The 16320-nt window shown below is 40.8% G+C and overlaps 2 protein-coding genes across 3 annotated transcripts in view; both read right to left on the bottom strand.

The window, feature by feature from the left end:
* LOC105913217 (NACHT, LRR and PYD domains-containing protein 3-like) overlaps positions 1 to 16320 on the bottom strand; it is a 119311-nt gene that overhangs the window by 68255 nt on the left and 34736 nt on the right. The gene's annotated exons all lie outside the window — the stretch shown is intronic.
* Positions 2940 to 4195, bottom strand: LOC116219818 (serine/threonine-protein kinase pakH-like). Its single transcript, XM_031563773.1, has 2 exons — positions 4104 to 4195; positions 2940 to 3300 (listed from the first exon to the last, which is right to left on the bottom strand). The coding sequence occupies exons 1-2, from the start codon at positions 4189 to 4191 to the stop codon at positions 3107 to 3109; spliced, it is 282 nt and encodes a 93-aa protein (XP_031419633.1). The 5' UTR covers positions 4192 to 4195; the 3' UTR covers positions 2940 to 3106.

Raw genomic sequence — 16320 nt, 5'->3', positions numbered from 1 at the left:
ACTGCTGATTCATGATGAACACACACTGACCATAGGACACATTGTAGGTGTATTTACTCTGAAGCAGTATGCTTGATGCAGTCACAGCTGTTCTTTTAACTGATTTATTCATTTAGCTAAAAGAAAGTACAGTGGATCTTCTGAACCATTAGCATCTGAAACCCTCCCCCCCCCAGATAGCATCCTACCTGCTATCAACAACCGCCATTATTTTTTAACTCAGCCAGGGAAAGGGAAAACAAACAGAGTCACGAGGCGAAGGCTCGGAAGTACAAGTTAACTGATTTGATGACAAGACTAAAAATTATACAAAACCAAAATAGTCAAACTCTTGAAAAACACGAACACAGGACAAGACTATTAAATAGGATTTCAGAACAGAACTCAGGGAAAAGAATTTACACAAAAACACACCTCCATCATGAGAACATTCCTCTCACTGCTCCTGTCTGGTACACACATTCACACACACACACACACACAGCATGAATCCTAGAATCATAATCTTACTGTCCAGTAGAAGAATCTTCTCCTGTAAAGGTGATATATCCATCCTTGGGCTGGTGAATCTTCATGGACACACAGGTGGGTGTAGGGGAGTGTGACCTCGTGTAAGAGCTAGACCCCCCCCTCCTAGAGAAGAAGAGAACTTCCATCATGAAAACATTCCTCTCACTGCTCTTGTCTGCTAATCACACACACACACTGCTTTTTGCCTACTATACAATGTCAGACAAAGACTACAAATCAACTGGCTAAAAATGAGCTATCTACCAACAATTTAATTTTCCAATGTGCTCTTTCCAACAAATAAAAGTACAGAGCTGTCAAAATATTGTTGGCAAAGCTTTAAATCTCAAAGAAAGGAAATACAGGACAGAAGTCAGCAGTCTCATTTTCAAAATTCACAAAAAGGAACTAAGGTTGGCAGACAGAAATCTGCTGTGCAAAGTCAGATAGTTTTAATACCAGTAACTTAAACATATTAAAAGCTCCATCGTAATAAGCATGTGGACTTAAAATTAAGTTTAAATTTAAATTATTTTAGGGAAGCAAAGGAAGTGTATTGAGTATTGTATTGAGTATAATATTTAGTAGCTAGGTAAGAAGACAATATTCCTTGTTTCCATTTTGCTGTTGACACAGGTTTGAGTATCTCTACTTACCCATCTTCTTTTATGCCTGACAAATGCTACAGCATGAGGTTTGTAATGAACAAGACACAACAAGACATCTTGCTGTCCAACATGCACACCAGGGTTTTTCCTGGGTCAAAATGGGTCTTCGGTGCTCAAAAAAAAAAAAAATGCGCGCCACCTGAGCACTGAAGGTCAGGTCAGAGCCAACAGCAGCCCATGCGGGAATCGAACCCATGACCTTCTTGCTGTGAGGCAGCAGTGCAAGCACCTGAGCCACCGTGCCACTTCCGAAACATACCGAAGACGGCAAAATGACATTGTTTCACAGATTGTGGGTAAGGTAAGTTCAGGTAGTTCACACAGCTTATCTGTCAAGAGTGATTCTGGCAGCTGTGTAGGTAATGGTGGCCGTGCCTGTAGGGTCTTGGTCTGTACTCATTGACAGCTGTAAGGTCTCTTCCCACTGGAACGATAAGTTAGTTGATCTGATAAGACTCAAAAGACATATACAACATATCCAGCAGCTGTCTCTTAGTTTGACGCTAACCGTACTGAGCAGTCCTTTACGGTGCCAGTATGGTTAGTACATAATTTCCTGTTTATTTATCTCTGAAAAATCTGTGTGTCTTTACAAGTGTTTGTAAACACCCCCCCCCCCTTTTTTCCTACTGTGAGGCGCATTGTGTTACCTCCTGGTATGAAATGCGCCGTACAAATAAAGATTGATTTGATTTGATTTGATAAAGGAATATAAAAGCGTCTTTTCTCGGCATCATCTTGACTGTGGTGAGGCGCGTGTGTGTTTCCACGGAATTAGGTTGACAGACCAGCCCTTCAGGTTGCTGTACTGCAGGTTGTCCTGAGCTCATTATCAGAAGTTGAAAGAGACTTTGGATGAGATGGAAAAGGGAGTTTAGCAGTGAGTCCATTAGACCTTTGTGGAAGAAGAGCAGAGACCTGCGTATATGCACCGACTTTAGGTGGCTTCATGCATGCACTGTTAAAGATGCCTACCTGCTTCCCCATCATGCAGATGTCCTTTCTGCTCTGGGTAGTAATGTCTTTCTTCACTATGGATTTAACATCTGGCTATTACCATGTACTGTTGCATGAGGATGATAAGTACACTGTGTTCTCATCTCCCTGTGTGTGTGAGTGTGTGTGTGAGAGAGAGAGAGTATGTGTGCGTGTGTGTGAGTGTGTGTGTGTGTGTGTGTGAGAGAGAGTGTGTGTGTGTGTGTCAGTGTGTGTGTGTGTGTGTGTGTGTGTGTGTCTGAGAGAGAGAGAGTAAGTGAGTGTGTGTGTCAATGTGTGTGTATGTGTACCTGCTTTCACCAGGGAAGTAGGGGTGCTGAAGGCATTCCTCGATTCTTGGCCTCTGCTTTGGGTCTCTATGGATCATCTGGCCAATCAGGTCCCTCGCTTCCTCATCTGGTACCTTATCCAGTGAGAAGCGCCCATCCAGAATGTTGCCCGGACACCGAGGATCGTGGGGGTTTCTCCCAAATGGGTGGTGTTTTCCCATGGTGAGGATGTAGTACAACAACATCCCTGCCACCTATATATAGACACCTATAGATAATCAGTTAAGGATGTAGCATACTAATATTACAGCCACCGTTAGATAGGAAATCAGTTAAGGATGCAGCATACTAATATTACAGCCACCTATATATAATCAGTTAAGGATGCAGCATACAAACATTACAGCCACCTATAATAATAATAATAATAATAATTTATTTTATTTGTAATGCACTCTTCATTCAAAAGAATCTCAGAGTGCCAATAGATAATCAGTTAAGGATGTATCATACTAATATTACAGCCACCAATAGATAATCAGTTAAGGATGTAGTATACTAATATTACAGCCACCAATAGATAATCAGTTAAGGATGTATCATACTAATACTACAATTTGAAAGCCTTATTTCACGATGACATATGATACATTATGCTAATTTCTACTGATCAGATCTGACCTGAATGTCAGTGTTCCTCTTGTACTTCACGTGTTGATTTGTCGTCTCATGTGCTTGTAATATCTCTGCTGCCTCCCAGCACTGCGTCCCTGCTCGGTCCGTGCTCACGGTGGTCTGGTCCATCTCCAGTCTTCGGCTCAGGCCAAAGTCAGCTAGCCGTGCCTGTCCACTCACATCTGTTGATACAAAACAAACTCAGTTAGCTGATCCTGTCCAGTTACATCTGTGGATGACCAACTGACATTCATTGACCACATTGCCTCTGTCTCCCGGCCGTGCCGTTTTGCGCTATACAACATCCGCAAAATCAGGCTGTAGCTGCTTGCATTAAGTTCAAGTCACTTATGCTTGCTTACAGAGTGATTGCTGGTCCTGCTCCCACCTACTTAAATGCTCTTATAAGGGCAAAATATTACCACCAGGATGCTACGCTTGTCTAATGACCGTTATTTAGCACTGCCGTCTGTGCAAGTACGGCAATCTAGACTATTCTCATTTGTAGTCCCACGTTGGTGGAACGAGCTGCCTAGCACTACCAGAGCAGGGGCGTCCCTCTCTACCTTCAAGAAGTTCTTGAAGACCCAACTCTTCAGAGAGCACCACCTTTCCTAACTTGCACTTCTAGTAGTACTTAACTTGCACTTGCAGCAGTTACATTCTTGCACTTCTTTTTCTATTTCTTATGTAAAATAGTATTTATTGTTACACTAGGTCTCTATTGCTGGTAGCTTGACTGTTCTCTCCCTTGTACGTCGCTTTGATCCTGTCTAGTTACATCTCTGGATACAAAACAAATACATGCATTATAAGTAAAAGAAATCATAAAACCTTAAATGAAAACTTTAGGATATGTTTTAATATGGATCATGGATGATCATGTATCCCATAATGCTGGCCAGCTTACCGTGTTTGTGAGTGCGTGTTTGTGTGTGTGTGTGTGAGCGTGTGTGCATGTGTGCGTGCGTGCGTGCCATCTTACCGATTAAAACATTCTGTGGCTTGATATCCCGATGGATCACTTGAGCTCCATGAAGGACCTGCAGGCCCAAGAGCACCTCCTGAGCCATCTGTTTGAGCATCGACTCACTCCTCTCAGGTACCCCTGCTCTTAGGTATTTATCCAGGCTGTACTCGCACAGCTCCAGGGCGATGTAGCCGAAGTGTTGGTCCTCCGTCGAGTCCACGTAGCGCACGATGTACGGACTGAACAGCCTGGGGTCCTGGAGGATCTGGAGCTCCTTCTGCATACACTTATAGTTTGACTTGACCACTCTCTTAATTGCCACCTCGGTGCCATCCTCCCGCAGTCCCACAAAGATGTTCGTCCCCTGACTGCCATGGGCGATGACCAAATCCTCATGGAAAAATAGAGTCCCAACCTTCTTCACAGTGTCTGACTCCATGAGCTTTTGTAGGTCAGGCTGCCACCTCCTGCTGTAGCGGATCCACTTCTGGGGGGCAGATTTGGTGGCTGGGCCTATTGTATGAGATGAGACAAATTATCATCTGATGCTAAGAGATGTAAGGGACAAATTAGCATCTGGTGCTAGGAGATGTAAGGGAAAAACTAGCATCTGATGCTAGGAGATGTAGGGGACAAGTTAGCATTTGACGCTAGGAGATGTAAGGACAGATAGACACAATGTGCATCTAATACTAGGAGATGTAAGGGACAAATTAGCATCTGATGCTAGGAGATGTAGGGGGACACATTATCACCTGATGCTAAGAGATGTCGGGGCAAATCGACAAACTAGCATCTGGTGCTAAGACATGTCGGGGCAAATGCACAAACTAGCATCTGATGCTAAGAGCCATGAATCTGAATATAGTCATGTGACTGATAGGAAGTAAACTCTTTTCCCCAATAATTACCAGCTTCAAGGCTGCTTGTCCTGAGAAAATCCTCAGCCAATGTTGTCCCTGCAGCGCTGGAACAAGAACAGGCACAAGTTTAAGTCAGGTCCCACATGACAACCAAGCATCTGATGCTAGGAGATGTAGGGGACCAAATTAGCATCTGATGCTAGGAGATGTAGGGGACGAATTAGTATCTGATGCTAAGAGATGTAAGGACAGATATACAAATTAGCATCTGATGCTAAGAGATGTAAAGGACAAATTGCCATCTAATGCTAAGGGATGTAAGGGACAAATTAGCATCTGATGCTAAAAGATGTAAGGGACAAATTAGCATCTGATGCTAAGAGATGTAAGGGACAAATTAGCGTCTGTCCCGCCTTGGGATTTAACTGGGTTTACTGGTTAGGTTGGCTGTCATAGCAACATACCTCTTATGCATCTGAAGACTGTCAATGAGGTCCTGGCGAGGGATCCTCTTTAGAATGAGTAGTGTGACTTTTAGTGAGTCATTGCCATAGTACCGCACCATCAGCTTCACAGTATCCGTCACATCCGCCCCTTCCAGCGGGCCACCTGGAATAGGGGCATATGTCTCCAGCAGTTTAGTGCTTAAATACTGTTTGAACCGCCTCAACTCATCGCCAGAGAGTGCTTCCAGGAGTCTGTACATGGGGGTTATTCTGTCCTCCATGTTGGCAACTCGCCGTCAGAGAGTCCTTCCAGGAGTCTGCACATGGGGGTGGAGAAACAGGCAGAGTCGGCTACAATTCAACCAATCACGAGGGAGTCTGTACATGGTGTTTACAATGATCAACACTGCCTACTCAAATGTTAGTTACAGTCAGGAGTGATAATGATCACCACTGCCTACTCAAATGTTAGTTACAGCCAGGAGTGATAATGATCAACACTGCCTACTCAAATGTTAGTTACAGTCAGGAGTGATAATGATCAACACTGCCTACTCAAATGTTAGTTACAGTCAGGAGTGATAATGCAATCTCATTATTACCTTGGTAGCCTTTATTACTTTAACTAATAGTAGCCTACTAACCAGAATAATAAAAAAATTTAAATTGTCGTTTTTATTTTTATTTAGTCTTTCAGTTTTTTTTTCAGTTTAGTTTTACGAGTACATTATTCATTTTAGTTTTGCTATACTTTGAGGAATGACAGATCAGATGCTTATGCAGGATGACATGCTTATGTGGTGGGTTATTTTCCCTAAAACTCAAACGGAATTTTCCCATTTCATTATTCTAAAGTAATTTATCCGTAATATTTCCGGAATCAGTAACTTATTTTTGATCATAAATGTACTCAAGTAAGAGTGAAAAGAATTCTGCGTTAAATTTTCTCCTATAAGTACAATTTATTGGGAAAAAATACGTAACTACATGTAACGAGTAAACGTAGCGTGTTACTACCCACCTCTGCTTAGAAGATTTATACACACACAGGATGTAGCTTCCCACACTACAGCATGCTCAAGTTGTAGCATGGTTAGTTTGAAAGCCTTTATTGGCATTGTTATTGCATACAACAAAATTTGGAGTGCTGCACCTGTTGGTGCCACGAGGGACAACATATAACAACACAACAATACAATGAACTAAAAAGACCAAGTGATTGAAGCCAATTAGCATCTGAGGATGTTCGTTCTGAATGCTTGGGTCTTGCTAACGTTATTTAAAGGGGCTGCAAAGCAACCAAACATGTTGACCGGTATCTTAGTGCTGACCGACGACAAGTAGGATAGAAGTTAACCTCATCAAATCTTTTAAATATTTTAAATGATCAGGAAACCCACTACCTCTATTATCAACCTCTCTTCCATTTTGCTAGGGAACTAAATAGTGTAGATCATAGTGTTATTTTGTGAACGGTTCATGTAGAATCTGGATGTTCCAGAATGAGGTCCAGTGTTCCCAAACTGCACTCTCAAACAAACTGCTGTCAGGAATTTGTCATACATTGATTGTTTTTTGGACTGTGGGGACCCCTTTAATTGTTCCTCCCTTTGAACTTTGGCATTTTATGCACAACTTGAAATTTAGTTCAGTACATGCCCTTTTCTTCACAGGTCCTTCTTTGGTTGCCATTATTTACCTGCAATTCAATGAATTCAGTGACAAAAACGAATTCAATGACCAAAAAAACTGACGTATCATGTGTATATATGTTGAATGGGAAAGAGCATCTATATGTATATAGCCGTATATGGATGAGTATCTGGATGAGATTTTAAGACACTGCAAGGGACACACAGCTACTGCAGTCATCTCTATTGGTGGGGCTGTAGATTGCAGTAAGTCAGAGTCTTCAGTGGAGGTGGGCAAGTCAGATAGCTTAGCTGCAGCTTCACTGCTTAGCTGCTTTACTTCTGTAATTGCAAATATGTACCGTACATTTCCTAAATGGCCTGAAAATATTGTGTGAACATTTTGAGGGGGCCCTTTGATGAATTGAAGCCCCAGGGCCCTTTGTGTTTTTAATCCAACCCTGGCAGTAGTACAATTATGGCCCTTTCATACACAGTGCATCACTGACACACTGCTTTTTTACCATCAACCAACAGGTGTCATTGTTGGCCTACACAATTGATTCAAACAGTTAATGCTCAAATGTTATTAGCTAATATGTGTAATACAGTCAACGATTTTCTTAATTTATACTTCTCTGTTATTGTTTCTTAGTATAGGCCTAGTGGTTCCTGAATTTAATATATACCGTTCTGCATTATTTAAGGAATTACATAATTTAAAATGAATTAAAACTTTTAGTATTGTCAATTTTGAACGTAATGCTTCTTCAAAGTGAGCTCTTTCCCTCTTGACAGGAGCCTCTCAAGTATGTCAGGCCATGGCAGAGGAGGTCAATGCAATCCAATTTGGCCTATTTGTAATGAATAAAAACATATATATGCAGTTGCAGGTTTATTGAAAAAGGGAATGTAAACTTGAAATGTACTTGTTACTCATACTGATCTTGTTGTAGGCCTGTCGTTTCAGTCATCCTATGGTCTGATCCAATGACTTGCAATGAAATTCAAGAGCTACTGGATAAGCACCGCTCGTCAATAGCGTTTTCTTTATCAGACATCCAATCAAATGCCATGGTGGGCGAGATTCGGATTTCCCCTCCCGGACACCAAAGAGTAGGTAAGAAGTTTTCCCCAACCTACACTTTGCCCAGACCAGAACCTACTCTTTAGGATCCTCACCTGGCCTCGTTTGTCATGGCCAAACTGAATCATTTCTGTGTTTATTTTATCGTTTGTCTCGAGTTCTAACTGCGTTCCGACAGGCGCTATGCGCGTCACTGTAGGCGAGACTCACTCAACCTGGCCGTAGAATAGAGCCTATAGCCACGCGTAGCTAGACTGATTTATTTAGTTTATTTTATCATTGCAGTGCCGTCATACCCATTCAAACTGCACCTTATGATGCATGCTGACACTTTTACAGATCTTTCGTCAACGTACCTTTGTTACTTCGTTTTTCTGTCGCTGAAAGGAAGTCTTCCGAATGAAAACAAAATGGAGCGTCTAAAGTCACGTTTTAGTTTCACTTTGGTCTTGGCTGACGAGGTGGCTGATTGACTCGTCTAGTTTAAAATGGCTGAGAGGATGTGGTCATAAGCAGAATCAAACCATTTTGTTTCCAGCACTGCGGCGCACGTAGCAGTTGAAAAGTTCCATACACTGGCGTCAGTTAACGCAACTTGTTTAACCTGTAAGCGATTCTTAGAGTTATAGTTTAATGTGAAAATGAAGCTAATTTTATGAATGGATATTTTCAACCCAGCATGGAAATTGTAGCATACCTTTATCAACTAATTGGGTTCGTTTCTTGTCGATGTAATTATTATTATTTGCCGGTTTAATACGTCTACATTATTATATTTGTAAACCCCACTAGGACAAACATAAACACACTGACTCTGACTCTGATGGCTAACAGAAAATACACCTTAAATAAAACATTAACTAAGGATGCGCACTGCTCGTCAATGACATTTTCTTTATCAGACAGCCAATCAAATGCCAGGGTGGGCGGGATTTGGATTTCCCCTCCTGGAGACCAAAACTAAAGAGTAGGCGAGGAGTTTTCCCTAATCTACTCTCTGCCCAAACCTATCAGGCTCTTTAGGACCATCACCTGGCCTCGCTTGTCATCGTAAATTGAAACATTTTGATGAATATTCCATCGTTTGTCTCGAGTTCCAATCGCGTTTCGACAGGCACTATCCCCGTTACTGTAGGCGAGACTCACTCACCCTGATGTTTAAATATAGCCTACGTCAAAAAACGTACAAATATTACAGTACGTTTTACAGTGCAACGACGGCATTATGCCTTTCTAGTATAGAACATTTGGAAACTTTTTACCACAGGTTTATCATTCAAGTATTGTGCACGATGTGTGATTAGTCTATGTTTTTACAGATCTTTTCCATATGGGTTAGTCTACCGGGAGAAAGCCAGGCTATTGTTCATTCTTAAACGGTCACAAGAAACCTCAAATGTTGGTCTAACGTACTTGATGTAGGCTAGACTAACTGTTTTCTGAAGGCCGTGTAGCCCTACCTCATTTTAATTGTAGCACCACATTTAGACGCGGAGCTAGACTGACTTATTTCGTATATTTAACAATTGCAGCACTGTTATACCCCTCAAACCTCTCCTTATGGTGCATGCTTACGCTTTTCGAGATCTTTCGTCAACTTACCTTCGTTATTTCGTTTTTCTCTCGCTTAAAGGAAGTCTTCCAAATGAAAACAAAATGGAGCGTCTAAAGTAACGTTTTAGTTGCACTTTGGTCTGGGCTGAGAGGTGGCTGATTGCCTCGTGTAGTTTAAAATGTGCAAGAGGATGTGGTTAAAAGCAGAATCAGGCGGTGGGGCGGTGCACGTAGCTGTTTAACAAGTTCCATACACTGGCGTCAGTCAACGCGACTTGTTTAACCTGTAAGCGGTTTTTAGAGTTATGGTTAGATGTGAAAATGAAGCTCATTTTATGAATGGAAATTTTCAACCAAGCATTGAAATTGTAGCATACCATTTTCAATTAACTAGGTTGGTTTCTTGTCAATGTAATTATTATTATTTGCCAGTTTAATATGTCTACGTTTAAAAGGGCGTAGCCTAAACGTGAAAGTGGAGTACACCTCTTCCTCTTTTACACGTGCTGGTAAATAGGGTAAACTACTGTAATGGATGTGGGCTGTTGGATTTTATAAACTAGGCCAACTGAACTGCTTGCAAATGATGTTCAAGCTGCTCTTGCCAGTGGTTTCTAAAGTATTAGCCCCAGTTCAGTTCAACTATAAGAATGAGGTGATGAACTCGACCTATTACTGTCTTCTGAGGGAATTTGCTGTCTGGGAGTGTTTATCAGTTTTATTGAGTTTTGTCTTCAATAAAATATATTTCCCTGTGTTAACCTGTTTGTGTTGACTATCATCTTGCCCCTGACACTGGACCATACTGGGTGAACTAAGGTGGCTGAGACATTTTACATTTAGCCTCTGAGACATATGTATTTATTAATGCCAAGTCAAAACGACACTGGCGTAAGAAACTCATCCCCTTTCTGTGAGGTAGGTCAACACCTAAAGGTGCAACATGTGGCCTGATTTTCACGTCAGAAAAGAAAAACGCTTTTATCTTGTAACTGAGTGAGCACGATAAAAAAATATAATCTTTTATTTAATGTGTCTTCATTTCCTTAATTTCCTTCCTATTTGAATGAATAAAAACAAACGATAGAGTGATAGAGTGCACCTAAGATGACATTATAGCACCCATATTCATACTGATTCAGTAGACCATGGCTGTTCACCAGGAATGCAAGCTTTTGTCAAAATGAAGGACAAAGGGAAAGTATGTCTGCTTCCTCCACCAAAGCAGTAGGCCTATCCCTGTACATTCAACCAACTACATGAATACATATCCTCCACCAAAGCAATAGGCCTATCCCTGTACATTCAACCAACTACATGAATAAATAACCTCCACCAAAGCAGTAGGCTTATCCCTGTACATTCAAATAAATATCCTCCACCAAAGCAGTACTACAGTCCCACTACATTCTGGCACGCAATTACCTCACACACACACACACACACACAGAACATGCTCGCTACAGGCCACAGTATTGTAACAGCAGGCTGGACCAAGGCTTCCATTGGCACACACCACGCCACTCATTGGAATAGAGGACATGATGGAAGATATGGACGTGTAGCGATGTGTGCAGCAATCAGGACAGAAATACTAAAACTTGTTATTTATATTCTAAAAACACAAAATGCTGGATTGCACATTATAAGTGCATTGTTTAAGATCACACTTATAATTGCATAATCACATGCATGGAGTGGGATTATTAGGCCTATAGTTGTAGTATTCTATCCAGAAGAACATAATATTCATAAACACATTCATAAACCTGATATTATAGTCATTGCATATCATGGCCACTAGATGGCAGTATGACATACTGAATTAGCTGTAGTGCCTCTAACTGCCAGTGACGTCAGATCATGAGCTCCAAATAAAATTGTTGCCTGAATTGGTGTGGTAAAGGTGTTGCTTGCCCATAAAAACCAAATAAACAAACAAACACACACATTTGATTGAGGCAAAGTTTAATTTACAAATATAAATATAAGACATTCACCTGAGACACGCACCACACACTAATTGGTCTTCCTGCATTCTACATATCTGTGCTGCTGTAAAGGGGCTGAATGGGTCCTGAGGCCGCAAAGGTCTACTTTCATCAGTGATCTAAACACACACACACACACACACACACACACAGAGAGAGATACATTCCCCATCCGTCAGGCCAGGCGGTGAGATCAGCTGGTAGATTAACCTGGTCTAGATCATCCACTGGTCCTTGTCCTGCTCTGATGCCTCCATGCATGTCCACCTGTATGAACACACACACACATCATATATAACCCCACGAGGACAAACGTGGTCAAATACATTTTTATTTCGGCATTTTATAGGGATTTTTGAGAAAAATGCAAGCAGGACAAATACAGAAAATACTTTTCACTGTATGATTATTTCATAGGGGTCAGTCTAACATTGACCCATAGTTACTAACCCATAGTACATCAATGCTACCTAAACTTGCACAGAATTCAAATAAATGTGAAGGTGTCAAGGTTCAATCAAGGGCAGGTCTGAACCCCACATACCTTATTTGACCGTCAGGGAACTCTTTCCTTATCCATAGCACCACGCAGGAGGGCAGTACTCCGGTCCCGCAAGCCTCAGCTTACAAAGCTTCTGTAGGCAAAATACCTGTAACGGCTGAACAAAGGCTACATCGTATTTAGAGAACAATAAATGGTAACACACATTTTTAGTGTGTGCATCTTTTTTCTGGTATCGCTACTGATGACACAAATTGTATTTTTGTAAACAATGTTTGTATTATAAATTTTAGTCTTTTTTTTTCTTTATTACCTATTTAGACAATCAGCTTATACACACTAACCTATACATAGAATAACTTTGTTTAAAAAGCTCTGTGGCATTTGATATGTCAATCTTTCTGACTATAAAAGTCTATAGAAAGAGTGTTGTGTGCTTTCAGTGTTTGGTATGTGACATGTTAAAAATTGACATAAGTCAGATGAGCAGTAAGCAAAGTAAGACAGAGGGAACAGTAATGTATTGTACTTTCTTCCTTAATCATATACAAAAAGTACTACTCTATTCTCCTTAAAGGCCCATAGTCTGCTCTATAGATGTTGAATGCATTCTGGAGTGAGAACACATTCACCTTAAAGGCCCATAGTCTGCTCTATAGATGTTGAATGCATTCTGTAGTGAGAACACATTCACCTTAAAGGCCCCTCTATAGATGTTGAATGCCTTAAAGGCCCATAGTCTGCTGTATAGATGTTGAATGCATTCTGTAGTGAGAACACATTCACCTTAAAGGTCCATAGTCTGCTCTATAGATGTTGAATGCATTCTGTAGTGAGAACACATTCAAGCACACGGGTTCGAGGCCAGGATGATCAGCAGTGCATGCTGGGTGGTTCTGAAGCTGCAGTAGTCTTCTTGTAAGCTTGAATATTTGAAAGAGTAAGTGACATGGAATATAAAGCAGACGATGACTGCATAATTACAATGTAATTCACAAAGAGTTGATCCTACCTGTGTTATCTCTCTGCAGCAGACATCATCGGACTCTGTAGGCATTTTCACACCTGGTATAAATACATCTGTATCAGGAAAGAGATTTAAAAATTAACAACATTGCAGGTGAAGGTTATTTGAATGCTTTGTTACTATTAAAGACATCAAGGTCACCAAATGTAATGATTTAATGAGAAAACAATGTTTGAACACTGTAATAAATGTAAACATACATCACTATGAGTTATGTCCTACACCCCCTGCTTAGTCCATTGATGTTGTCAGTTATCATTGCGGACTGTGATCTAACTTAAACTTTACAGCTGGAGTTTTACTCGTTACTGGTGACATCTTGCATTTACTTAAACACCAGGTAAGTTACAGACACTCCAAACATTAAATAAAATGTGTGAAGTTGTTCAGATTTGCGTCCCTGAATGCTCCACAATACTTTAAACATAGGTGATCAGACAGGCGAAAATGCATTATTTTCAATGGCAGGGCCATGTGACATGTATCGCTCTTTGCTGAAAAAACTAAAGATTGTGTCTCAATGAAAGGGGGGTGGAATATGTTCAGGACACTCCAAACATTAAATAAAATGTGTGAAGTAGTTCAGATTTACGTCCCTGAAGGCTCCACAATACTTTAAACATAGGTGATCAGACAGGCGAAAATGCATTATCTTCAATGGCAGGGCCATGTGACATGTATCGCTCTTTGCTGAAAAAACTAAAGATTGTGTCTCAATGAAAGGGGGGTGGAATATGTTCAGGACACTCCAAACATTAAATAAAATGTGTGAAGTAGTTCAGATTTGCGTCCCTGAATGCTCCACAATACTTTAAACATAGGTGATCAGACAGGCGAAAATGCATTATTTTCAATGGCAGGGCCATGTGACATGTATCGCTCTTTGCTGAAAAAACTAAAGATTGTGTCTCAATGAAAGGGGGGTCGAATATGTTCAGGACACTCCAAACATTAAATAAAATGTGTGAAGTAGTTGAGATTTACGTCCCTGAGTGCTCCACAATACTTTAAACGTACGTGTCACATGGCCCTGCCATTGAACATAATGCATTTTCGCCTGTCTGATCACCTATGTTTAAAGTATTGTGGAGCATTCAGGGACGTAAATCTCAACTACTTCACACATTTTATTTAATGTTTGGAGTGTCCTGAACATATTCCACCCCCCTTTCATTGAGACACAATCTTTAGTTTTTTCAGCAAAGAGTGATACATGTCACATGGCCCTACCATTGAAGATAATGCATTTTCGCCTGTCTGATCACCTATGTTTAAAGTATTGTGGAGCATTCAGGGTCGTAAATCTCAACTACTTCACACATTTTATTTAATGTTTGGAATGTCCTAAACATATTCCACCCCCCTTTCATTGAGACACAATCTTTAGTTTCATCAGCAAAGAGTGATACATGTCACATGGCAATACCCTGCCATTGAAGATAATGCATTTTCGCCTGTGTGATCTGTGTGTCAAGTGTTTTTTCACAGTGAATGACCAGAATAATGACTGCTAAACATATTTTACCCTTTCTTTACAGTGTTCTGAACATGTTCAACCAACTTTATTGAAGACATAATCCTTTTATCAGCAGATTGTTGTGTGTTTTACTGTTTCTTACTACAATATTTACAATGATGCCTGTTTAGTCAGTGTTCCCTATATTTAAACAAGAAAATCATACTTTTGTAACATCAGTGAATCGTTTTTAACCCATTTTGATGTTACTATGAAAGTAATATTAATTGTCAATTTTCAGCTACATCTTAGTCATTATCAAAGTATCCTGTACGCTTAAAATTAACTCACTATATCTTACCTTGTTTTAAATCAAGTTAATATAATGCACAGTTAACAAAATACCATTATAAAGTCTGATCTAGCGAGTAGACAGATTAGGACTTTATAATGACAAATAGGCTACTATAACTTTCAAACACGCTTTTAACTATTTTCCCGATCATTAGGACAAATGGAACAATAAAACTCGTTGCATATAAAAGGTTTTTATATTACCCAGTCGATTAACAGGGTTGTTTGTTGTAAAAACCTTTCATTTGATACAACAAACTCATTTTACTTCCTCGTTTCGTTTTACTTCCTGGGGTTATTGTGGGTTATCGTTGCTAGCAGAACGGAACTGCTTCGGTGACGCCACACAAGCATTACCGGTGCAGGGGCACGTTACTACGGTTTCCGGGTTGAACGACATGTTTCCACGAAACAATGTCAAACGGTGCGCAACGGGGTTTGACCAACTACAGTCCTTTACAAATGCAAAATAAGAATAAGACGTCTTTAATCAGGCTCAGAAAGTTCCTCGAAAAGAACGCAAATATTTCTCAGCTGTGATCGCATAACACAACAGGGTGTTCAACGCAGCATCGTCTCCGTTTAAATACACGTTTTGTCAGGGCTGAACGCAGCCCAGGTCAACCCTGTCTATGCATTCATTTCACACGTCTATCTCTGCTACCATGCTAGCTAATGTTTACATCCTAGCTGCTACCTGCTAACGAGTAAGACTGACGAAGTTACTTTGGTGTTTTCCTGCACAAGGTGATCAAGGAAACGTACCCGTACCGCTTCGACTTCTTAACACTCCAGTCACGGTTTGTCTTCGATGGCATGACAGAAATGGCGTATAATTAACTACAAGCTTAGTCTGGACAGAGACAAAACTGGACCATTCTACCAGGACATGTGCCGACTCGAATGTACACTACCCGGCGTGTGGCTGGAGGCGGAGTCTAACCCTAGGCACGAGGGGAAACACCGCCCACTCATCCACTGTACGGCGCTTTCAAATCTTAAAACGGCCCGCTCTCTGTTCACAGCTGTGTACGGTGCAGAGTCACGGTGACGTAACCATAGGAACAGCTCAGTAATCAAACCACGTGTGGTTGTTGGCAGTGATGTCTGTAACGCTTTGGTGATCTGATTTGTTGCCTAAATCACGAAATCTTTCAACCAGTTCAGTATTTCTTGGCCATGTTTAATATTATTCCTCGCCAAGTGGCATAACAGTTTTATATTTTGAGCATGTTCAGCAAGGATTTTCTACGATGTCAAGGTCTCAGTTAGACTAAGACCTTAAACTATTCGTTTTTTTGGAGAATATGGGAGTCGACCG

The sequence above is a fragment of the Clupea harengus genome, chromosome 26 (assembly GCF_900700415.2).
Source record: "Clupea harengus chromosome 26, Ch_v2.0.2, whole genome shotgun sequence".
NCBI classification, from domain to species: domain Eukaryota; kingdom Metazoa; phylum Chordata; class Actinopteri; order Clupeiformes; family Clupeidae; genus Clupea; species Clupea harengus.
Note: the sequence above shows the minus strand (reverse complement) of the source record. Positions and strands in the feature narration are given on the sequence as shown.